Here is a 27,167-nt window from a genome sequence, read left to right as displayed (position 1 = left end):
CCAACCAAGTGAAGCAACCTTTTCTGTGACCATAGGCAGCACACTATTGTCACTAATTGTAGATAAAGTAGTTTGAACATGAACACATAGAAGTTGTCATGTTACAATGTTTACAAGGAGTGTATAATGCAAAGTATTGATGAGGATAATAGTGGTTTAATTCATTTCAAGCACAGTTAACTAAAATGTTTTCCAATGACTCTAACACTAAAACTCATTAAACTTGTGATGACCATACAAACTTCTCAAATGACGGTTTCCACCATTTTAATTGGTTTGACTAAATTTGCTGCCCTCTTCTGGCTAGATGTGTGCATCAACACACTGAGCATGCTCCTCGAGGACTGGGGTTGTGTGGAGCTACTCTTTTTTTTTTTTTTTTACCCGTTTTTAAGCATACAGTCCTATAAAGAATGGACATTTGTCCCAAAATGTATTCACCGGTCCAGAAAAAGTAAGGTTGGTGAAGTCTTGGAGAAGGATGAACGCGGAAAAGATGAAGGCAGGAGAAAACCGGTCAGACCAGAGTTAGCTGAAGATGCAACCGCTGAGGCCTTTTACTCCACCATAGGAGCTGAAAGGAAGTCAAGTCCAGCAAAAGGTCAGCAACACACTTGATTCAGGAAGGAACATGTTCATGTTAAAGAAAATAGTAGACCTCAGGGACAGCCTGCCTAGACGTCAAGAGAAAACATATTTGTTAGGCAGTTTCAGAGGCACCACGTCATATTCTCCCGCAGAGAACACCAACATATTTGATCTGGGGTTATGTGTTGGGAGTCACATCCATCTTCCATCCATCCAATCCCTTGTGTGTCTTGCCTTACCGTTCTGTCCATTCCATTAATGATCGCGGCGCCTTCCAGCCGGGATTACCGCGTCGCACACAGTGGATTTCCCACTGCGCCCGGTAATGAGCAGCGATGTTGGAATGGGACTCCCATTATGGGAGCATGCAGCAGATTGCTTTTCACCAGAGTGTATTAGAGTGAGAGCGGGTTCGGACGTGCCTTCCTTATTAAATATTATAATTGGCAAAAGGAGGGAGGTTGGAGATGGCCAGGTAACTGCTAATGGTTGTTTGGTTGTATGGACATAAAAAGTAATGCAATGTACATTTATACGCTTGTTATCTCAACCTGCCCGGCACATATACCCGTGCGTGGCCCTTTCACCGGAGTGCAATTTCACAGCAAACAATTGAAGGGAGTCATGTCAAACTGGCCAGTTTAGGAGAGCCTGGTATTCATGGTTCAGTATTACTATAGGGTGTCAATTCAATATACCTTGTTGCACCACAAAAATTACCTTTCAGCCGCCTCAAGCCAATGTACGTACATGCTCTAACCTGCAAAGTAGTCCAGGCCTATGTGATAATGTGAAGAAGGTTGAACTGTGTTTTGTTTGTGAGAAGATTAACTATGCCTTTAATGTTTGTGAGAAGGTCAACTATCCCTTTAATGTTTGTCAGAAGTTGAACTCTTTTTAATGCTCACCAAATGAGGCATGTCTTGTCTTGTCTTCCTACTGTTGTTAAAGCTCTGTAATAAAGTAAGGTAACTGAGACATGGGTTGGTTGTCACAGACAGTGCTCCAGACCTGGGTCAAGTCATACATCAAATACTTGAGATGCACTTGATTATGTTTACAATGGAACTAATGGAATATATAGTCCCAAAAGTGCAATCTCCAAAATAAATGAAGCATATCTTAAATACTTTATAAAGTATTTTAAAGTCGCTTCAATATTTACTTCATCTGAACAGTTATTTGGTGGTGTTGGATATTATCTGAATTACAGAGTGGTGAAAAGCAATATAAACACCCTGTCACTTATAGGAACTGTTTAAACCTTTTTAATGCCAACATGTTTTATGGACATTTTATTTATTGAGACAATAATCATCTTTGTGAATAACAATGTAATAATCAATGCTTGCATCTTGTCAAGACAAACCATATACATTTTAGCAACTGCATATAATGAACACTGGTACAGTAGATATGATTAGATTAGTCATTCAGTATTACTGGGCATCATGTTCCACTGCAGTATGAGCATGAACCACACTGTAGTGTAGAATCTAGATGAATAGAGGTAGAGGACCGTAGTGCCATGGTTCTCCCTGGTACTGTAGCAGGTGTCTGTCAGAAGACCGTAGGTCCTATAGGAGATCCCAGTAGCTTTGTCTCACTGCAGCCCCCAGTGGAAGTGGACATCCTGTGGAGATCAGGCATAGATAATGTTACCACAGATCAATATTCCTCAGTGTGTTTCCTAGATAAACTTCCTGAGATTCTACCATCTGTGGCATATAGCTTGAGCCAATAAGTCGCTTCTGGGTACCAGTGCTATCCATTGGTCTCTACCCTCGCTCCTTGTTGATTACCCGATCTACTGATCGTAAAGATATGGGTAGGTATTTTCGTTGACATGGTCTAGTTTCTGATGATGAAAATGATTTAGTTATTTTCAGATCTGCAAGGAAACAAGTTTTTGGTTTGGAATTGGGCCATATAGACACTCAATACCTGCTAACCTCAAGATTGCAAAAAATGTCATATTGCGTACCATTAGAATGCACTGTAGTACCTAGGTTGGCTTCTGGGGGCCTCAAGACAGTGAAGTGATTGTGTCTCAGCTGAAATGAGGTCCGTATTTGGGTTGTCTTGTCATTTCTCTCACCATTTAATTAACAGGAATAAAATTTTAGGCAAACTCAAGCATTGCCAATAATTACTTGTTTTAAGCAACTGTAAAAATAAAAAAAATAAAAACATTATATATATATATAATGTTCTTATTTTATTTTTTACAGTTGCTTAAAACAAGTAATTATATATATTATATATATACACTTTAACCCTTAAGATGTCAACTGCTAATTTTCAGATTTACACCACATAGTCCAGTGAAATGGCTGTGTTTATCTGTTGCTGCCAAGTCATGATTTCCCTGGTGGTTAGCCTTGCAATAACCAAGTGGTGAAACACATAGCCCTCTATATTTAAATGTTTCAGGTACACCACGATAGGTGTTTGTCCTCATGTGTCTGTTTTTCAGCATAAAGTACTCCGTAGCCACTTAGTGTGGACACCAGGTGAGCACACACACACAATAACAGTCACTCTCCTTCACTTCATCCCTCTCCCCCTTCTCCCTAAATCCTCTAGGTTATATCAGCTGTTTTGGTAAACCCCTCTTGTTTCAGAAGAAAGTTCTTTGTTTCTGGTCATTTTGAGCCTGTAATCAAACCCACAAATGCTGATGCTCCAGATACTCAACTAGTCTAAAGAGGGCCAGTTTTCTTGCTTCTTTAATCAGCACAACAGTTTTCAGCTTTGCTAACATAATTGCAAAAGAGTTTTCTTTTTTTACCCCCTTTGCTCCCTAATTTAGTGGTATCCAATTGTTAGTAGTTACTATCTTGTCTCATCGCTACAACTCCTGTACAGGCTCGGGAGAGACGAAGGTCGAAAGCCATGCGTCCTCCGAAACACAACCCAACCAAGCCGCACTGCTTCTTAACATAGCACGCATCCAACACGGAAGCCAGCCGCACCAATGTGTCGGAGGAAACACCGTGCACCTGGCGACCCGGTTAGCATGCACTGCGCCCGGCAGGAATTACCTGGATTTCTGCATAAATTGGTCATCGAATTGGATCTGATCTCCATCTAAGTCACAACAATAGACAAACATAGTGTGCTTAAACTAATAACACACAAATGATTGTATTTTTCTTGTCTATATTGAATATATAATTTAAACATTCCCAGTGTAGGTTGGAAACCCCTAGGCTAAAGACTTCTCCAAAAGCTAATTGGAGTCAGGAGTCGGCTCACATGGAGTCCAATCAATGAGAAGAGATTGGAGATGTTGGTTAGAGCTGCCTTGCCTTATAAAAAAACACTCACAAAATTTGAGTTTGCTTTTCACAAGAAGCATTGCCTGATGTGAACCATGCCTCGAAGAAAAGAGATCTCGGAAGACCTAAGATTAAGAATTGTTGACTTGCATAAACCTGACAAGGGTTAGAAAAGTATCTCTAAAAGCCTTAATGTTCTTCAGTCCACAGTAAGACAAATTGTCTATAAATGGAGAAAGTTCAGCACTGTTGCTACTCTCCCTAGGAGTGGCTGTTCTGCAAAGAGGACTGCAAGAGCACAGCGCAGAATGCTCAATGAGGTTAAGAAGAATCCTAGCGTGTCAGCTAAAGACTTACAGAAATCTCTGGAACAAGCTAACGTCTCTGTTGACGAGTCTACGATATTTAAAAGACTAAACAAGAATGGTGTTCATGGGAGGACACCGCGGAAGAATCCACTGCTGTCCAACAAAAATATTGCTGCACATGTGAAGTTTGCAAAAGTGCACCTGAATCTTCCACAGCGCTACTGGCGCTGTGGACAGACGAAACTACAGTTGAGTTGTTTGGAAGGAACATACAACTCTATGTGTGGAGAAAAAAGGCACATCACGCCAACATCAAAACCTCATCCCAACTATAAAGTATGGTGGAGGGAGCATCATGGTTTGGGGCTGCTTTGCTCCTTCAGGGCCTGGACAGCTTTCTATCATCGACGGAAAAATTAATTCCCAAGTTTATCATGACATTTTGTAGGAGAATTTTAGGCCATCTGTCTGACAATTGAAGCTCATCAGAAGTTTGGTGATGCAACAGGACAACGACCCAAAACACAGAAGTAAACCAACAACAGAATGGCTTCAACAGAAGAAAATATGCCTTCTGGAGTGGCCCAGTCAAGAGTCCTGACCTCAACCCGAATGAGATGCTGTGGCATGACTTCGAGGGCAGTTCACACCAGACATCCCAAGAATATCAGATCAAATGTTATGCAGAAATCCAGGTATTTCCAAAGGGTTCACATACTTTTTCTTGCCATTGTATATATTTATTTTATGTATTTTTTGCTAAAACATTTGCCTTTTAGGAAATGTATCCTCCTACATGAGGTCAAACTTTAACCAGCATGAAAGTATGTTCTGTATCAGAATAGTTGTCAGAGACTCTGGGTGGCTGACAGTAGGGGGTAGAGGTAATAGCCATTTAGAATGTTATAGGAGGTGACGGCAGAAAGGAAAACATTGAGAAGAGATTGACGCCGTTTGGCCAGACAGCAGACTTACAGTGTAAACTAAAGGTGTCTGAACATGATGACTCACATGAGGGGGAGACTCAGGTTAACATGAAGGGACATGAAGAGGAAGATATTGGTAGTTGCAGTAGGTGGGGTGATGAGTGGATAATATGGCTCTGTGTTTGAGATCGTTTTTTTTTTAGGCATACCTCAAAAGGCACTATGAATGTGCTTATAATGTCTCTATATAGGGCCAACAGAGACACAACAGACGTATGGCATATTCAGTAAATGATAATGAATTAGTGTATTTTGGGTTTAAAAACCCCTCACGCTGTGAAGCACAGAAGGCTGCTTAGGGAAGGACGGCTCATAATAATGGCCGGAACGGAGCAAATGGAATGGCAGTTAATATCACGAGCCAGTTCTCCCCAATTAAGGTGCCACCAACCTCCTGTGCTGTAAAGGCATAACTTGTCCCATCCACCACCAATAAACGAATGTTATCCTTTTTCTACTCATCTGAGTTGCTTAAATATGGTATGATTCCTATTGGTTTGGTCTTACCATGTTAAAACATTCCTATGACATGTTAGATAAGGCTTTCTGACTCTGTTTTCCCCCCAGTGAAATGGATCACAGATCATACATGCAGGGTAGCCTAGTGGTTAGAGCGTTGGACTAGTAACCGGAAGGTTGCAAGTTCAAACCCCCGAGCCGACAAGGGACAAATCTGTCGTTCTGCCCCTGAACCGGCAGTTAACCCACTGTTCCTAGGCCGTTATTGAAAATAAGAATTTGTTCTTAAATGACTTGCCTGGTTAAATAAAGGTAAAATTAAATACAGCAACTACAGAACATCACACTGACAGAAGAAAAACACAAGGTTGGGGTTAACTTCAGGCTTTAACTCCAAATGTATAAGGTTAGGCATTCACTTAGAATGGTTAAGGTAGGGGATAGGCTTCATCTGCCCATCCACCATTCCCGCCTACAACACACTCGCAAAACTGAAACCTACTTGAAGGTAAGAGTGCTCACTGTTACCCCTAGTGGCCTGATTCCACATCATCTCCCGACATCCTCAAACATGGATGGACATTGATTACTGACTTGTATCACAGGTGAACTGGCTGGTCTCAAGTAGGAGAGCTGATCTAGGATCAGTTCCCCCTGTCCATGTAATTGTATTCATTGTGGTCATAAGGTACTCCTGCTCTGAGACGCTTGATACATGGTCCCATGTCACCCAAAAGACACATAGTGCACATTCCTAATAGGCTATTACCTCCCATTCCAATACATTTCTAGAAGACTACTAGAAAACTGAATAGTAAATTTAACACCACATGGTTAAAGGCAAGACTGTTAGAAAACACAAGACTGTTTATTTATCTACTGAATCCATCCTCGGATCATATTATTTTTCTATTCAAGACACATTAGGGCCATGGTACCGATCCTTTGAACACACTCAAGGGTGAAGCCAACATGCTCAATGTGTAGCAATCGATTTGGAGACAAAACATCAGATAGTTTTTTTCTGCATCCTTTAATATAACTTCACAGAGCAGGAAGTGTGTGAGTCATGAAATTTGCCCTGGTTATCTGCTTTCACACGCTCCAGCCGACCGGCCAGCCAGCAGCCCACGGAAACAGGACGAGAGGAGCTAGAGCTGTCCGAGTCACACACACTTGCATACTCCCAGGCTTCACAGCACAAGCAGAAGCATATACACACACAGGCATACACAGGTGCACACACACACATAGGTGTGCACACATGCAAACATATATATACACACCCACACACAACAAGTGACTTTAGAACCCCTTTATTGTAAGGTTCTTACTTATGTAATGTACAATTATTTACCACAAACAGGTTTAACAGATGTTTTATGCCAAAATGAGTTCCCACACTGTAATTACACTGTCTATGCAACTACCATGTAACATCTATAGGGATTTTTCTTTCTTTCTTCATACAAACAAAGACAAGGTGATGTGTACACTTAGCTATGGAAGACACCTTTGTCTGAGAGGGAATAATTGTATTTCATCTTGCTATGGAGGGCCTCCTTGTGTGTGTGTGTGTGTGTGGGGGGGTGAGAAGAGAATGTGTGAGGTCAGCTCATCTGACCTCTAGCAGCGACCCCTATGCTATGATTGGTCAGAAGCCCCCCACTGACCCAGAGTGGTATGGCCAATGTGTATGTGTGTGGATTATTGTGCTTGTGTGTGTGAGAGGCGAATAATTGGAATTGATAAGCATGAACGAGTTTGTCTGAGATTATTCAATGTGTATTCCTACTATCCAGCCAGTGCAAGAGGGCTTGCCATTCTCTTTGATATTTCACTGATTATGACAATACCAATTTGCCTTATACAGCATAATGCAATCAAATCATCAAAAGGAAGAGGTGTACATTTCCCAGGCTGAATGGGATTTGCGTTTAGGCAACGCCTCTAATGTAGGCCTGCTCAATAATTATTTGTTTATGGCTAGCCAATTTAACGCATGAGAATGTTGAATCTGACAAAAAAGTAGGCATATTCTTCTCAAATAATGTCGTCAATTCCGCCATTGACAAGCCAGCCTACAATGCAACAGTGTTGAAAGTGTTAATAAATTGGTAGCTTTTGAAATACTATAATTCAACTTGACACATTGGTAAAACAAAGGATGAAAATATAAATAGTTGTTTCGATAGTTAAAAGACCTAATTCACCCCGTTCCCAGTTCAAACGAGAAGAAAACTCCATGATTCTATTGAATAATCGCCCGCCATAACCGCTTGGCGCCCACATGAAAAAATGCATTTCTATTTTGAAAACATTAATTTTCCATTTGCTTAAGATTGTTAATGTATTATATATAATAACCCACTAAGATGACCAAACCTATGCCTGATTTGGTTGATATTTGACTACAAAATTATTTGAATAGGAAATTCCTCATGCATTTTTATCAACTTGTGCACCGTGTATCTGAAATGAAAAATTGCAAGGGCATGTCGAGCACATTTTGCACAGAACAGAAAGACCTAAACAAGTTGACGTGCATAACAAAGTCCTTGGAAAATAGCTTTCAGAAGATCGGAGTTGCATGTAATTGGTGTGTGTAATTGGACAACAAATAGACACCATATTGGCAAAATGTCTCACATGTTTGGCACACCATGACATGAATATTGAGAGCTTGTTAATTATTTAGATTAGAAGTAACGAGTCATGCACGGATGTGTGCTCTCACTTGCTTAATTTGAATTCCCGGGGTGGGATAGAGGTGATAGGGTCTCTGCATTTTCTGTAACTTTTCCTTATCATAAGAACCCCAACATGAGGTGACAAAATTAGACAACGAATTGAATCAGCATTCACATTATGTTTCGGGATATTTCTATTTCTGTAAAGAGTAAGCTACAATCACAGTGGAAATAAAACAACCAAGCGAGAGAAAAAAACTGCAAAAGGGTAAGATCTTCAAAAAGGTAACAAAGCGTTGTTTATTCTCTAAAGTCGAAGTAGTTATTAGTCTTATTGGTGTTGTTTGTGGTAGCCTAATAAACTGAGGTATGACTGTACGCTTGTTTATTCCATGTGTAACTCTGTGTTGTTGTTCTTGCTTTATCTTGGCCAGGTCGTATTTGTAAATGAGAACTTGTTATCAACTAGCATACCTGGTTAACTAAAGGTTAAATTAATAAAAAATGATTATGCTATTAGCGAAGAAGGCCCAGCTTAGTGGAGGATAAGCTCTTGAAATAACATTGACTTCATGAAACAAGGAGTTGAGTTTACTTTTGAATGGTTGTTTACATCTCTTTAAAATGAATCTCAATAATGACAGATATCAAACCGAAGCGTTTTTAATATTATTAAGGACGTTCGTTTTGCAGGAGGTAAAATTGAGCTGCAACCAAATAAACCTGATCAAATAGATTGCCTTCCTACATTTTTAAAAGCTAAAAGCATTTTGCATCATTTTAAATTCAAAAACGTGAAATAATTTGGTCACAAATAAAAATGTTTGAGCAAACCACTTGTGGTCAATTACCAAAAAAATAAGCCTGTCAACCCTGTTATATTTTTGTAATTTATTGAAAACATTGAAATATATTTCTTACCGGGTAGTCCATGTTTAACAGAAGGAGAGGTCTGGAGTCTTGGGCGGTTTCTGGGCGAGTGAGATGTCTCCCTGAAGACTTGTCTCTTCAGGCCCTCTGTGCCCAAATGTTGATTGGGATGTGTATTGAGACGCAGACTGCATATTCGCCAGGCTGCAAGACTTATCCTAGTCAGCCTAATATTGCTATGTTACCGACTCCATCAAACTCGAGCGGATCTGAAATTCAAAATGTACTGCCTCCAGGTCTTTAAGAAACATTTTTAGGGGGGCTCTTTTTATGGAAAAGGTTTGTTTGGTGTAGCCTAGGTGCTCCAGCTGGTAGATGCTGCTATAAGGGCAAAAAAAAAATCCGACCAGTATTTCTTTCATGTTATGTTATATTTGATGAGCCTCAACGCGCATTAATATGTGCTAATAAAATAGTGATTGACTTTCGCTACAGCACAACTAAATTAGGTCAATTATTGTTTCAAACATTGTATGAGCATAATGAATAACACATTATCAAATGAACAAGGGGTCACCTGCAATTATGAAATAATTCCTCTAGGCCAAATAAACCCCCCTGCACAGTGCATTTGATTTCGAATGGAAGGCTATTTCCCTCGACATCTGCTGAAGGTTGCATTTTCCTTGTTAGCCAATGTGGCCAACAGTGGTAACTCTTTCATTTTTCATCAGCGCTCTACAATGATCTCGAGCTCTGCGCTGACATTAGATCACAAGTCTCAGTCTCCCCCGTCCCCGAGCTACATACCTTTCATTGTTTGTTCAAACTTGTGAATTATATTTTCTCGGTGCCTTGTAGTTGTTTTGATTGTCTATAAACGCACTGGTGCATTTGATAACGGACCACAGCACATTGTAAACAGGACTGTATAGACAAAACTACAATGCCGGAACGAACATGTCAACACAATGCGTTGCGTAAAAGAAGGTGCATGGGCTCTCTGGAAAAAATAGTAGGCCACATTTAAAAATGTTTAATGTACTATTCAGCCAAGTATAACATTGTTATTATCGTAGTCATAGTTAGCCAATTGTTATTGATATTATGATTGGTGTTGTTATCTTATTGAAAAGACAGATTGTTGTAGATCTGCACAACAAATATAGCAAAAGTGAAAATATTTACAATATGAACATCTACGCCCAGAACACGACGCCATAAGCCTTTCATATAGCCTATATGTCAATAGGCTAGAGAATAGTTTTGCAATAGTTAATCGCTGTGTTTATGAGAGATTTGTAGAACATTGCACAAATCAAAATAAAAACAAGATGCTAACATTGTATTGGTATTATTGATTATTTTGTGATATAGAATGTTATGTAAGTCTATAATCACTTTCCACTGCATCAAGTGGCGCATCTTAAACGTCCAGTGAAGCTCATTGTTTGGCTATATATATATAGCACTCGTGATTATTATGTGTCAGAAGGTAATGAGCTCGGGCCTTTGTTGTGTGGTCCAATTCCAGTTTGTTGATTCCAGTGTTATTTCAAGCACCAGTGATCACTCCGGGCCCTTGGCTAAAAAGCAGACATGTATTCAGCAGTTAATCTGGCTGGGCATCTCGCCCTCTCCACCCGTGCATCTCCCTGCGTCTCGATTCATATGTGTATTGGAGAGGGCCATTGTTTTCTCTTTAGATTAGTAGGCCTGGTAGCTCGCATAATCGAACCCCGATAGACACACTGTCATTCCCTGCACTATAGACTCGACAAAACTCACACTAACACTTTGATCAGCACAAAAATCCTCAACAAAACGTTTTGAACAATATATTTACTTCCATTAAATAAAACACAATAGTTTATTTATTTTTTTGTTGAAAAAAAACGAAACAAAATTCCGTACTAAATAGTATACACAGAGCAAAACCAATTTAATTTCGCAGGAACATTTGATGCGTCTTTTTACACGCAAGATTGCTACTCTAAATCGATATTCACACAGACATTTAATAATAAATTTATAATATGTTAGAAACACACAACTGGTGCGTTTAGTATGTACATTCCCTTGTTTGCAAGCAAAACATTATTCCTTTAGGGTTTTCACATGCTTTGTTAAATTTAACCTTGAGAAAACTGGAGAGCAACAGCATTCGCCTCAAATAAACTGGAGATGATATTTCGATATATATACAACCCTTCAGTCAATTAACGTCCAAAATTAGAAACCTCAAAATAAACAAGCGTGGAAAGTAAAGTATCATACATTCTCCACTCGCCGGTGTAGAACAAAATACTAATTAGGATAAAATAAAATAAAAGCCTAATTACTTCCGTTTAAGTTTGAAACTCCATCGCGGGTTTCGGTGGTTTAGTATTCTAGTGCCCTTCTGAAAAAAAAAAAGTAGTCTCTCGTTCCTCTGACTGGGGCTCGTGAAATTCTCAGGTATTACACTGGTCTATCCACGGCGTACTGGCACGCGCTCAGATTTGAGCCTGGATTCTGAACACTGGTGTATCCAAAACTCGAGTGCTGCTTGGCTTTCAGTCTCAGGCTTGCCAGACTGGAGTTACAAGTGTCCCTGTACACATAAGGAGGGGTCGGCGGAGCGTACGGGCAGGTTGGCGTGGGAACTCCCGAATTCAGAGAGGGGTTGCTAAGGTTGTTTAAATTATTGAGGCTGTTGAGGCTCGAACCGGGCACGCCAGTAACCGAGGACGGCACCATACTGGAAGTCATGCTCATTGAAGAGATGGAGTTGGGCGGGGAGAACATCGTCTGCGATGACAAAGGGTTGACGTTCATGGAATTGAAAAAAGGGAAGCTTTTGGTGGACAAGGAGGCCGAAGTTAGCCCTTTGGCGGCCCAGTTGTTGTATGTGTAGCTGGGGTACATGTCTTCATAGGGCTGCATAAGTCCATTGAACTGAGGACCGAAGCCGTTCTTGCATAGCTCGGCTTGCTGGTTTCTTTCCCTTTTCCTCCATTTTGCTCGCCGGTTCTTGAACCACACCTATGACAAAGACAAATATGAGTTCAGAATGTAATAATAGTCTATTAATGCAATATGAATGCGGCCCCATGTGCTTTATTTTATAGCCAACAGGCCAACATACGAATATTAGGATTGGTTGGCTATCCTGTGCAATTCACAAAAATGTAATTGATGGGTATCCTAATTGGTCTGCAAGGAACCAGATGTGGTATTCATGTGTGGCCTTCAGGTGTGTCTTAAGTCAAAATCAGACATACAACTGTAAATCAATTAAATGAATTTCTCACAAATGACAAATGTCGACCTTACCAATTTGCAAAATAATATAAATATACAACTCAATTGTTATTGTTGTTAACACAGGCTTTGCAAAATAATATAAATATACAACTAAATTATTATTATTGTTAACACAGGCTATCCCAAAATTCTAGTTATTCTCAAACGTTTAAATAATTTACATAATCCCCCCAAAAAACGATTGTAAAAGCGCAACGCTATTTGTGATAACAATAGTATGTTGGATTGCAACTCTACCAGGCCTAATTGAGTCTCTTTCTCTCGTGCAGAGCAATCTGGGTTGATTCCAATAGAATCCCAATACACATCCATCGTTCCTAACTGTCGTTGGACCATCTTAATGTGGTGTCTGAAGATGTGTATTCCTCCATAGGCGGAGACAAACACGTTAGTAGCTTTAGTTATACAACATGAGAATGACAAACGCAAAATACAAGCGTTGCACCTCATTCAAACGAACATAGTAACAAGATTGGTATCTGTCAGCCATTAATGTCAATAGTTCTAACAGCTAACAAGTTAATTAGCCTGTAATTATGCTTTGTTTTTCTAAAACAACTAGTAACAGCCTAATTATCTAGTTATCAGCAATGTCAGATATCTAACAAAACTGTGATATTATAGCCTAAATATAGTAAATGTGTGAAATTGCTATATTTAATACATTTCCATTTTATCCACTGCAGAGATATTGACAGTAAAATCGTACTGTTGTACGGGGAAAAATATATGAGTAAAGTAGGTAGAACGCTTATCATTATATATTTTCTAAATAACAATGCATTATAGGCGTAGGCATCTAATGTATGGTATTTTACTATTTTGTGACATTATAACTGAGTCATATCATTGCAAAGAATAACCAGTCATGCAATGTTATTTCCCTAAGACAACATGTTCTGGAGGTGAGTAATTATGTGTGCCCAAATTCCCTGCGTAATAATTGACATCCTTGCCTCGACTCCATATATGAGTGGCACAAATAACCCGAAATTATACACATGAATGGTGTTCGTTCTCAAGGGCCTTACCCTGACGCGGGCCTCTGTGAGGTTGGTCCACACGGCTATCTCCTCTCTTGTAGACATGTCCGGATAGCGATTCCTCTGGAACGTGGCCTCCAGTTCCTGTAGCTGCTGGCTTGTGAAGTGAGTCCTCTGTCGCCGCTGTCGCTTCTTTTTAGAAGGATCATCTGAAGAGTCGTCAGTTTTGCTCTGGCCCTTTGAGTCTTTCTCTGTTGAAACAGTGAACAAAATACTAAATGAGTCATTGTCGGGTCGGTCACATGCGTGAAGTAGCCTATCCTGGGTGGTAATTATAAGAGGTATCCTCATAAAATTGGAACCCATTTTAAAACCTTTGGTTCAAATGTTACTCTCATAGTTAAACTGCTAATAACGTAACGATTCCTTATTTAAAGCATGTAGGCTACATGAAAATGAGTTAAAAAGCCTACAACGTGACTCCAAAACAATGTCAGTATGCACAATGGTAATAGGACACAAATGGTATATAAAAACGTTTCTAGATTTTGTAATTCATCGAATATAGGTTTACATTTAAAAAATGTAAACGTTTTATTACAATTATTACACTTACAAAAATATGCGTGAAGACATGAAACATTTCGAGAAAAATATAACTTCACCGGAGTCAAAGGTGGTTATGAAAGTAACGACAGCGTCACGTTCCCTGGTACTTATGGACACAAATAAATCAATTACTGGCGCAATCGCAATATCTGCATATTCAAAAAGAGAGTGATCCTCTGTCTGATATACATAAACTAATAATGTCCTCGGTCTCAAACAGCTTTTGTTGAGAGAGGCTGTAGAGAGGCATCTTGTTTCCTATCATCAGAAAAGCGGCCATCCATCCTCAAAAAGCCATGTGCTGACAGTAGTCTGCGCCACGGGATGATTCTTACCTACGGACTCCGGACTGGAGGTGTCTGATACTGTGTGCACCTCTAACCGGTGTTTGGAGTCCACAGACCGCTGCAACGGCTGCAGACTAGAGGCCATTGCTAGTGCCGTGTGGTGCGTGGAGGAGAGTTTAGTCCCGGTTAGGTGGTGGTGGTGATGATGGTCCAAATTCAATGGATCCTTCATAGAGTTCATATGAATAGGATAGCGCGCAAAACTCGCTGTCAGAGGTGGATTACGTTCCCTCAGTGCAAGCAAAAAAAGAGACGTCCGACGGATAGGGAAAAGGGGGAATCAGTGGTGTTAAGATTCACAGCAACACGTCTCCTCTGGCAAATTATTTTTTTTTTAAGTTGTTTAAACGGCTTAAAATGTCTTTAGAAGAAACCCAGCATTATTCGCGTTGGATGAAAATGCAACGTCGTTTTGATTGAAGGAAGAGCAAATATGTATCTCGGGCTGATACTGTTAGCTGTGCGGAGTACCAGAGTGACAAGGGCAGGTAGGTGATATTATATCCAGAGGCTAGGCACACTACGCCGCTCACTCTTCATTTCAGCTGTTCGCTGCGCTCTGGCTGTCCCACTGTGACTCTCTCCTACACCTTTGACGTCACCGAGAGCCCTCCCATTTGTTATACAGGCCGTCAACGTGGACATGACGGTATGCCCAGCCAACCGGTGCGCGGAGAAATAAGAGACGTCTGCCAATCTGTTTATGCCGGGTAGAGTACGGTGCTTTTTTTTATTTTTTAAAAAGCATGTAAAGAGAGACAGGAGGCACCGTGTAGTGTAGCCTACCCAAGACGAACCGAATGCCCATTTTGCAGAATTGAACACTAACCCAACTAAGGCAATCATATCTAAAAATCAAGTCAAACGAACAGCATGATGCATTTATTTAGTCAAATTTGGCCTATTCATTGTGTTCTTGCTAATCTTATCTTCTTCCCATTGAAGAAACGAAGCAATAAAGATGACCTGATGAACTGACCATTAACAGTCAGCTACCTCTAAGCAAGGCGCACACGAGCAACGCTACAGTATGTCTACTAAGATGGGGATATGGTGATGCGCTGACCCCACGCAGGGCCCAGTTCACAGAACTGATGTTGTCACTTTCAAGTTGTCGCCCATCTGGACTACCAGATAAATGATGACCAGATAAATCAACCACATAAGAAGTAAAGTGACACAATCTAGTCACACATATATCCTAATTTGTCACCAATTGGAAAAAAGTTAAATGGCCTTGGTTTAGGCAATAAGTAACCATTTCATTCTAGCTCGTCAAAATGACGCAGTTTATCTCGGTCCTTAGCCGATATCCTGTACGTTTGGACCTCTCAGCGGTTCTCAGGGAGTCGACTTGTAGTGGTTTTTAATCTGATAAGACTCTCATTTGCCTAAGAATTTGGTATAAGGACTTTTAATGACTTAGAGCTGATTTCCCATTGCATTTTCGCTAATTCCCTCAAGATCATGACGCGTAAAAATAAAGTAAACATATGTCCAGTATTATAGCAGATAAATGGCCTATACTTGGAGGATATTCTCTAATCAGGCTTTTGACAGCAGTTACATGTGACCACTATACTTCCCCTTAGGCCTTTGTGTTAACATTGTAAATGCAAACAACATTACAATCTTCATTCATGCAACACTATACACAAACATTTGGAAGAAAACGTTGTCAGTCCCCACAAGTCAGATAATATATTAATTGATAATATATTATTATTTATGAATGCATTGATATTATTAATTATTAATAATATAAATAATTATAATATCACTAAATTATGAATAATTTGAGTTGATTAAAAAAAATAAAAAATTGTTGTGATTTCTTGATAAGGCTATATAGGCCGGCATGTAAACTGCTGAATATTTAGCCATCACGCGTCTTTTTACCCCATTATCGTAGATATCAGGATATGGGATACTAATACGTTATTGAGCTAATCCCGTGAAAGCCCTTGATATACACGTTATTTGCACTCTTGTGGGAGAGCTGTCCGCGGATCATGGAGGAAGGTAGCGAGAGCTGTTGAAACCAAGAGTACGATTATTCCTCCATCCTCCCTCCTTATAAAAAATAATTTCGTGTTGTGTGTTTAGCCACCCCACTGTAGGTACATATGTAGCTGGCCGATAATATATGCAATCCTTGACTGAAGATGTGAATTTAGCCTGCATGTCTTCCGTTCATCATTTATTTCTTCAGTTTATTTGAGGATTCTCTGGAATGCCGATCCATGCACCCTTGTCAGGCATATCAAGTGGATTTTATTTATTTAAATCTCCCTGATATGCGATTAATGTGGGGTCTAATGCTTCATGATCTAAATGGTGACTCATTTTATTTGAACATGACATAGGCCTAAAGCATTCACCTGCAGTCTGCGTGTTGGCGAGGATTCTGAGAATTGATTTATGTTGACTGATTTATGTCTTTTAATAGGCAAAACAAATAATACTAATCATTTCAAAAGAAAAACATGTAAATGGCATAACAGTCCAAATGTTTTATGTAGGCTATGCAAGCAAGTGATTGCTCAATTATTTTCTGAAAGTAATACTAGACTTGCAGTGGATTATCGTTTCCTCTTCTGTTTTTACCTTCAGAATTTATCTCTCTTCCGCGGATTACCGCGCGCGATACGCCATAGAGGGCCATTAATTAGTAATTCAGTCAATATAAGGGAGACGACAAGGCTTTTTACATAAGATTAAGGGGACATCAGATTCCCCCATTAGTATATTCCTCCTCACGAATAAGCTTTCATTATACATTTAGTTTTCCCTGGAGTCAATCTATCAAGACCTGCATATATTAAGGCTGGTGTAAAACAGTTGAAAGGGGATCCCAATAATCAGGTCGCTCGAGTGTCTCTTCACTCCGGTGCCTACATTTGCAAGCCTCGTTGGCTCATCATTGCATTACCTCAAATAATTATGTTTTCTATTTATCTTATTACTGTTAATCAATGAGTGATCATAACGCCGTCCTTGCTCAAGTTGCTGCTATGGAGCAAAGTAGGCTCACGGGATGATGCGTGCTTTGTCACTTGATTAGATCCAATATAGCATGAACGAAAATAAAATGAGCTAAATTAAGAGTTGACAAACTGGTAATTCGTTTAGCACTTAAACAATATTCGTTTTATGTCATTCCCTGAAAACAACATCAATTAAATCCACTCCAACATTATTGACATGGCCCAGACGAAATAAACGGTATTTTTCGTTAATGTATCTTATACTCATACGGACAATAGCAGTTTTTGTTTATGTGCATATTTCTGTGTAAGCATTTAAAATGCGTCATCATATTCTGGCATAGGCTAACTGATATGGGCCACAACTTGGTGTAAGATACATTAATTCAGCATGGATATACACACGAGTGCAATATCAATTACAGCTACTGTAAGTTTCAATGGGAGTCTCATAAAAATAAGAGTTCCTTATAGGCTAATTTAATAAATACAATTAGATAGCCTGTCATTCATAGGCCAAGGATCGGCTATTAGACTACTTAATACGTCAAATGAAGAAAACAGACAACATGACAACAAAGAAAAGTAGTCCATATATAGTGTTGCGAGTCATTTGTAACCTCTGGCATGTTTAACAAAAGCTGGGTGTTTGAAGATAGAATTTATGCTTAGGCCTTTTCCAGTCGCCCGCTACTGCACATCCATACCCAGCCACCAGGTGCCACTCTAAGACAGTATAAGACCACTTTTTCCATATTAACTAGACTAAAGCGCATTTAGGCCTAGACAGGTTTCTGACATTTTGGGAACGAAGAAGTAGGCCTTTGTGACAAAAAGTGACAATTAAAGAAGAGAAATGCATCGTATTTCCTGCTATGCAACGGAAACAAAACGCGAAATTATGCTGCTATAAACTCAGCATCTGTTTACCGCAGTGTGCGAAAAGAATGTCACGTTGAAGTGTGGTGATGGTGCGTCAAGAGTTACACATAGATACTCACCTATTTGTGCACAAGTTGATGCAAGTTTGCGGCAGTGGGAGTCCATTGTTGCAATTAGAAGAACGGTTTCTGGAAAAGAGAGGGACTGGATGTATTATGAGAATGCTGAAAATGTTGCATCGATTACACACTACCTTCTGTGCTCCAAAGAAATCACACAATCATTATTAATTTACAGTCAATACATTGTAGTACAGGACCGAACACAATTCTCACCTATATGTTTTCATAATTGTTAATATATGACGCTATACACAATTTTCCTCAAGTTTCCTCACATATCCAACGTTTGAATAGGCCCCATTACTTAAACTGCTCTTCAAATGTGAGGCCCATGCAGTCCCACAGAAAAGCAGTGCAACTGTACTCTGTGACGGGGTTGGCGTAAATTGTGCCAGGCAGCATGAAGCAGTTTGGGGCGCTGGAAGTTGAGTGAATCCGCAGTAAAATCACGGGATTAATGGCTGATTGAGATGTCTGTCGGTGGGATATTACAAAATTCATTATCGCAGCTCCATACTAACTCGATATGAAGTAACACAGATGGGATTTTATTAGACCAGACCTCCGACTGTTTGCTTATGATAATTTAAGATGGGAAATTTGCATGCAATCATGCTGTTAACCGTTTTCCCCCTTCATTATTTTTCTCTCTGGACCCGCCTGCGCGGCACGGATCTCCTACTCGCCTCACCTGCTTTATAGCATACATCTGTGATTTTATTCAAAAGGGTGAGAAATTGGAGGTTAGTTTTCCCATGGCGTGTACCTGCTAACCCTGGTTTGAGTGGAGCAGGTTCTCGTGTATTCCGCCGTAAAATGAAAGATGGGGTGTCAGGTTGCAAGGTGCAAGGTTATTGCAAATCCCTCGTGTTATCTAATCAGCCGCAGAAATACGATTTCATTCATATTTCAGCAGGCTCCCCTTAACCCCTTCTCTTTACAACTGGTTTGGAAATGACATTGACGGGGAATAGCCGTTTCAAAGAAGCCACATAGAAATATCGAAAATATTCACTTGAATTTGAAAGTTCCTGTTTAAGTTTTGGGCGAATAAAATTACATGGCCACAAAAAGGAGCAGTAGCCTTGTATGCACATAGGCCTGCGTGAGAAATGTTAGAAGTTCAATTGATCATATTAATTGGATTCATGTTACTTAAAAAAAGAAGAAGTAATAATTCAATTAATAATGCACGATTAGGAGGTAAATGTACCTGTTTATAGAAGTTTACTTTAACTCCAATTTAACTTGCAAGCATAGTTAATACATACTATACATTACTTTGCAAGTCTCTCATTATAACCATTGTACTACTACTACTAGGCCTACTACTACTACTACTACTACTAGGTCTACTACTAGGTCTACTACTACTACTACTACTACTATACTACTACTAGGCCTAATACTACTACTACTACTACTAGGTCTACTACTACTACTACTACTACTACTAATAGGTCTACTAGTACTACTAGGCCTACTACTACTACTACTACTACTACTACTACTAATACTACTACTGCTACTTCTGCTACTACTTTTGCTGCAACTACAACTATGATTACTACTGATACTACTACTACTGCTGCTACTATTACCACTGATCCTACTATTACTACTACTACTCCTACTCCTACTACTACTACTACTGCTACTACTACTACTACTACTACTATTGCTACTACTACAACAACAACAACAACAACTACTACTACTACGACTACTACTACTAGTTCTACTACTACTACTACTACTACTACTACTATTACTACTACTGCTACTACAACAACAACAACAACAACAACAACTACTACTACTACTAATACTAGGTCTACTACAAGGCCTACTACTACTAGTTCTACTACTACTACTACTACTACTACTGCTACTACTGGTACTAATACTACTTATACTGTTACTACGACTGCTACTGTTACTAGGCCTACTGTATTATTACCACTTGTAAAAAATATTGATAATAATAATAATAATAATTAGGTCCATTTAAATGTGTGTATTGTGACACCATGAATGTCTAATTATGTTTGTCCTAAATCATAACATTCGGTCTATATTCGTTGATAGCCTCGTCATACGCCTAAATGATCCGTATTGATCTATATCATCATTAATGTGCCTTTTACTGGTGTAAAATATTTTGAGGGTGTTACTATAATCGACATATAATATAAATAGCCTATATTATATTTATTTCAATCGGATACATGGCCAGTTTGAGATTAAGAATGCAATCACAGCAATATACGCAACGCAACTGATGCGCAATCAGTCCATTAGCCCACAACCAATTGTTGAATCAGAAAGCGATATTTGAAGGTTCGATGTATGCTTCTTTATTTCTTTGGTTTGCACAATTTCCTCCAAAACACGAACAACCCCAGTCCAGCCTGTCTGCATTAAGAAGAAAAAAAAACCCATGTGTTTTTGCATTAGGCTAATTAGAGGCGCAAGACCATGAAGTCCAGTCCATTCCATGTTCAATTCAGTGCTAACGATACATCATTATCATCTTGCGGACTTGTAAGGTGAAACCTGCCACGAACTCACTTATCATGTCCCTTCATGTTACTGCGGTGCTGATGAAATTCACATCAGACTTTCCCAGATTACGCCGAAAAGGCTAACCCGAGGTGGAACGAATTATTTCACTTGCATTAACTCACATCTCCGCAAAGTGTAGCCTCAGCACTTACCAGTGGTCGAAGACGCCAGCGCTTGTCGTCCTTTCCTGTTTTATTCTTGTCTGGTTAAGAGGTAAATTCCACACCGATGGGTCCGCTTCTCACCTTTCAGATAAGAACCGGAGACAGCGAAGTTCCAGGTCCAAAATATGAAATTTGCTGTCTGCCTCCCGAAGGAAAAAGTCTCAGAGCTACTTAGATTTATTTTCTTCCCCGCTTATTGGATAAAAACTGAAGCCACATACGATTTTATAACCATCTAGCTAACAGTGCGATTAAAAATGGTGAAGCAGGCGCTGTCACTTCAGTAGATAATTCTCTTCTTGGATCGTCCTCAGCCTTAACAACTTTTTTTCCCAGACAGTCACTGAAAGAGTGGCGCATTTTTCTCTCTCACTCTTGAGTTTTGAGACAGAGCTCGTGGGTGTGTGTCTGTGTGAGTGTGTGTTCCTCAGTGGGTGTCTTTATCTGCGCCAGCGTGCATGTGTAGTTAAAGACAGTATAAACTTAGAAACGCTCAATTCACAACCACAATAAAAAATAAAATAAACGAAATGTAACAGTATTGCATAAAACCTAATTAAAACAAATAGGTTACCCTTTGTATTTTCTTGTTTTTAGGCCTTCATTAATGAAGATAATATATCAAACATGGAATTAATTCACAGTGTATGTTTGCATAAGCAAATTGGCAATGACTACATATTTTTCACTCTATAATTCCGGTATTAAATAGCCTATACTATTTATATATCTCAGTAAGATTAGGGCATTTGAAGCCTATGTTCATTTTCATCACTGTTATTTCCAAGTCAATAATTTCTTTGCAGCTCACATAGGCTACAATACATTTGCTGGAAGAGAGTCTTATATATGTTGAAATTTACCAGAAACCAGTCGCTAAAGCTATATATTCATGATTTGATTACATTTACTAACCAGCATCACAACAATAAATCATAAAAGTAGACTAGAATTTAGTTGGCAGGTGCAAATATGAGAATTGTGAATGTTCATATCATGATAAAACAAATATCTGCCATTTGATACAGATTTACAGTGTCAGTGTAAATGACCATGTCTTAAATGTTAATTGAAAACATTTATATAATGTTTTGGCAGTTTAAAGTGAAACATTTTTGTGTGAGATTTTTGGTGTAACAGAGATAAACATTTATATAAATCTAGTTAGTAGGCCTACATTTTAATTGACACGTTTTTTGTTAGACTTATCGAATATTTTCTCCAGAAGCGAACAGCTGGCTGGGTTGCAAATGCATTTTATAGATCCTTAAAATACAACTGATATTCCTTTCACATCTTAAATGAGCCAAGCAGACCGGATGTACATTTACCGTGCCTAATCCTTCTTTCACATTTTTAGTCATACTCTCATTAAACAAGGAATTAATGCACACAACCACATGGGAATTTCGCGGCAAAGGGGCACTGAAGCAAAACATGCACACGACAGAGGACTTGTATATCTTGTGTTTTTCCCCACATTGCCCCTTTAATTGAATGATGCGCGCAGAATACCATTACGCATACTATTTAAAACACCTTCCTAACATGTAGGCCTTATAGTCTTGTGGGTAAATTATGCATTCGACGTGCATGTCTAATGAACTATTGTAAAGATATGATTTATACTGGTGCTATCATTTGCGTGTAAGGCAATCGGATTAGATCTATGGACACAGGAAATCAATTACCCTTATTTATGAGAGTTGCATCCCTGATTTTCTCTGCGTCCGATCATAGGCATAACACATGTCTATAGCCTAGTTTAAATAACAAGCACATTCGTAGGCTATTATGAATTAATACACGCGCAAGGTAGCCTGTAATGCAGATATAGCACTATATTTTCTGTTCTGCGACGCCTTATTTTAATATCAGGTCACAAAATGTTCTGAAGATGACCTATATACACCCATTATATTTGATCTCCGTGTGGGCCGCAGAATTCCTAAATCCCCCAACTCTGTTATCAAATATATCAACCTGGCATGCATCCCTTTGGTACATCACGCTCAACCCCGCCTGTCATATCAGAAGGGGGAAAAGTCTGCGTCTTGAGAGTCACGTTGTTCTATAACCGCGCTTACCTTCATCTGGAGAATAAAAACGAGAGCCTGCCTTCTCTTTTTCACGAAGAAAGGTGCAAAAGAATGCATGAAGTTCAGTCAAGACTGCTTGCTGCTGGTGCTATGAAATCTTTTGCCTCGGGGGCAAACCGACGGCTTCTTTTCATTTCAAGCACTTATCGATTTGCTGTTGTCATCTTTGGCGACGCAGAAGGACACTTGAAAGAATTTCTGATGGGGCTGTGATGTGGGAAAGGAGGTGACCTGACCAAGTGCGCTCTCCTGATTCTTAACGAGCACATCATCTACTTGGCACCCATTCAGCTGTCGACAGCAGTACAGTTAGACTTTTCAACTTTTTACTTGTGCATACTCTAACTTTTAGACATGACCCTATCCCTTTCATGTTTATGGATGTATTTGTTATTCCACGATATGAAAGTGTAGCCTAATGCAGCCACCATATAACCAAAGAGAGGGCAAATAATATGGGATTGACTATCAGTTGCTGAACTAATCAATCAACTCCATAGTATATTCATTGTGAATATGGTATAATAAACATTGCATTGTAAATGGAATTTGTAAAAACCTGTGTCACATGCATGTGAGTGTTTTCTTGGTTGGATTTTGATATAGCCTACATCTACCTTTTTCTTCCTAAATTATTTATGGTTTGATGTATGTTACATTAGTAAATGCTTCATTGACTGTGTTGTGCCAGAGCAGGACAGTCCTCTCTCTCTCTCTCTCTCTCTCTCTCTCTCTCTCTCTCTCTCTCTCTCTCTCTCTCTCTCTCTCTCTCTCTCTCTCTCTCTCTCTCTCTCTCTCTCTCTCTCTCTCTCTCTCTCTCTCTCTCTCTCTCTCTCTCTCTATAGGCCTTGTTGCTGTGAGCTCAATAACTAGATTGTTATGTGCGGTGGGGGGTATAGGGGGTGAGTGATCACTGTGTATAGCACACATTTGTTATAGACCATTTATCACTGGTTCAATTATCACTCACCTGTTCTACATCAGTGGAGGCTGCTGAGGGCAGGACGACTCATAATAATGTCTACAATGGAGTCAATGGAGTGGTATCAACCCCATCAACAACAAAGGTTTCCATGTGTTTGATACCACTCCATTGACTCCATTCCAGCCACTATTATGATCCGTCCTCCCCTCCGCAGCCTCCACTGATACTCATGCACCAAAATCAGAAGAGTTGAGATATTGAACTATTTGGCATTGTATCACACATCTCCCTCTATTCAGCTCCATAGTGTCATTAATATTAAGCCCCTGACACAGTGTGTTGTAAGTCTATTTCGAGAACACTTTATTTCTTCTGACATGTAGGATAAATAGTTTGGCACATCCAATTATTTTTCGTATCCCAGTTTCTAGTCATTAAAGTCGAATCCAGCGTAGACCTTGAGGAACCAATTAAAGTATAGTTAAATTAGACTAAAAATACCCCAAAGCAGAACGTTGTGCAAATGTTTCTCACCTCCACCAGTCAAATCTCTACATCACTATTATCAATACATTCCATTCCAGGTTGACATGAACTTGTACATTTTTCATACCATCTCCCACCCCAAAACACTGGACTATGCATGATGACATCATATGGTCCACTATCAATCTGTCTTTCAGCATAAAATCTCTCTTTCAGTGGCAGGCTTTGGTAATGTGGACGTGAAGTCGATTTCTCAGGAGTGTACGTCTGCCTGAGACACTGGTCTGCCTCGTTTTCTGCATCAGCCCTCAAACCCACATGTGATTGTCGCCTAACGTAATGTCTGGCCAGCACTCTGTGGCCATGTAATAAAATTTGGAGTCAAATGATGTTTCCAAGGCCACAAATCTTGAAACAAATCAGTTTATGTACTGCTAATATGTTAGAAAGTAATGGCTTGGAAATCAGCTTAATTTACCATCGCTACATTTGAGTGAGGAGGAAAGGGAGGGAGAAGAGAGAGAGAGAAATAGAAAGAGAGAGTAAGAGAGAGAAAGAGATAGAGGTAGGGAGAGAGAGAAACAGGGAGAGAGAAAGATTAGAAATTCACTACTACAAACGTCTTCAATGGAAAAAAACATGTATTTCAACTGGCCCAGCATTAAGCATTAAGTCAAATTAATAAGAAGAAGCTGCAAATGAACTAAATTAAAAGGGTGACTCCTGGATAGCTCTTGAGCTTGTTGAATGGCTTTCCGCCTGATCCTTATTATATCCAAGCTGTGTCTCAACACCCAGTGGGAAAGATGCAGCATGACAGTAGGCTAGGCTATTAGTACAGTCCAGCTAAACATGAGTCTGTGGTTTGAATTGAATAGAGCTGGCACATATAATGACTTACATGGTTGCTTGCACTCCCCCTTGCCTACCAACGAATGCAGTGTATATTTAAAAAGTACTCAGATGTTTGCCTATACTATCTTCTTTGTAATTATCCTAGCCTTGAGTTCCCAAAGAAAATGCACCGCTGATGTCATGGTGGTTTTGGCCTTTGACTCTGCTCTAATATGAATCTCATACATTACAACGGCTTCCAATGAGAAAGGATTAGTTTGAATTAAACTTGGGCCCATGTTGACACGTGAACAAATATTCTGTTGTCATTTCTGGTCAGATTTAACAGGCATGTCTGTATTCTTATTGACTTAAGACATGACATTGCTATGGTCAGAGGTGATTTAAAATGTTCCAGAGAACAACAAAGAATCCCCCAGGGAAGCCAACCCACGCTCATATAGAACACAATGCAACCTTTTTTTTTAATACGAGTGCCAAGATCCCACAATCAGTCTTGCAAAATATTGCCGGACACATAGATAAGGGCACGTAGCATGCGGATCTTAATCACAGATGCAAGGGGACCAATAAATTGCTCAAGCAGTTCGCTGATCAATTCCACACAACAAAAAAATCTATTGCGAACTGCCACTAACCTGCCGAAGGGGAAATTGGCCAAGAATGAAATTGGTGTAATAAAAAGACCATGATACTTCCATCTTGTCAATAACATGTAAAACAGATCGGCTACACGCTAACTCCCCTGACCATGTACCTCAGGTGTATCGCAGGTCGCAATCGGAATCAGCTTAGCCATAATTGGTCTACTGAGGCAGAGAGAGAGTATGACTGGAAGGGAAAGAGTGAGAGAGATAGAGATAGATGTAAATAGTAGAAGGGTAGAAGAGATGGAGAGATAGATGTTTATAGTAGAAGAGGAGAGGGGAAGAGATGCTGAGATAAAGGTGGTAGATAAAGATAAAAAGAATGAGGGATTAATTAAGAGCATGAGGAAGAGGGAGAGCGATTGTGCTAAGGACCTGGGCCCGTTTGTATAAAACATCTTAAGTGTTTCCTTTAAAGATTTCCCAGAATAAATAATTTCCCCTTACCTAAGGAAATTTAAGGGTGCTGCATAGAGCCCCTCAAACATTTTCCTTAGGTAAGTGCATAATTTAAGGGGTTTTAGGGTAGTTTGAATGCATACTGTAGATGTGGTAAAGAGGTCAATCGATCTCAACCAAAACAATGGGGTTGCCATGGAAACACGTGGAGGAAAGGGCCATGGGGGAAAGATCCCAAGTCTTGTCATTGCCCCCCAGCAGCAGAATTAGCCTACATGTAGTCACATCTTCTAAACTTGAAAACTAATAACTTCTACATGTCTGCATTCCATTGATTCCTTCACCACATCTATGTATGGCAGAAAGAGTCTCTGGTTATCATGTAGATTGACTGAACATCTTATCATACAGGCGGCATTTTGGGGGATCGCAAAATAGAACTTCTGCATTCAAGACAGGAGAAACAAATAAATTCAGAAAATAATAAAACGCGCTTTGTTTAGTGACTTCTTCTCAACTTGTTTCTATTACTTTCTAGCACGTCAAAATATCTTAAAGAGCAAGCTAAGGTTAGCTGTGTAGCCATGGATTGTGTACCTTCCATTGTTT

At 39.6% G+C, this 27,167-nt stretch overlaps 1 protein-coding gene across 4 annotated transcripts in view; it reads right to left on the bottom strand.

Annotated features, from left to right (window-relative positions):
- Positions 1-1,839: 1,839 nt before the first annotated feature.
- pitx2 (paired-like homeodomain 2) overlaps positions 1,840-27,167 on the bottom strand; it is an 80,313-nt gene continuing 54,985 nt past the window's right edge. Inside the window, exons 1-5 of one of the 4 annotated variants that reach the window (XM_052511236.1) lie at positions 23,235-23,572; positions 18,416-18,484; positions 13,520-13,722; positions 9,234-12,206; positions 1,840-2,221 (exon numbers count right to left, since the gene is read on the bottom strand). In XM_052511236.1, the coding sequence (XP_052367196.1) occupies positions 11,643-12,206; positions 13,520-13,722; positions 18,416-18,461 (813 nt within the window). In that variant the 5' untranslated portion in view covers positions 18,462-18,484; positions 23,235-23,572 and the 3' untranslated portion in view covers positions 1,840-2,221; positions 9,234-11,642. Of the gene's footprint in view, positions 2,222-9,233; positions 12,207-13,519; positions 13,723-14,415; positions 15,017-18,415; positions 18,485-21,135; positions 21,685-23,234; positions 23,573-27,167 lie in introns of those variants that run through there. The other 3 variants (XM_035766424.2, XM_035766430.2, XM_035766419.2) reach the window with 3 other exon arrangements.

This window comes from Oncorhynchus keta, chromosome 4, assembly GCF_023373465.1.
Source record: "Oncorhynchus keta strain PuntledgeMale-10-30-2019 chromosome 4, Oket_V2, whole genome shotgun sequence".
NCBI classification, from domain to species: Eukaryota; Metazoa; Chordata; class Actinopteri; order Salmoniformes; family Salmonidae; genus Oncorhynchus; species Oncorhynchus keta.
The sequence above is the reverse complement of the archived record's forward strand: the minus strand, read 5'-3'. Positions and strand labels throughout refer to the sequence as shown.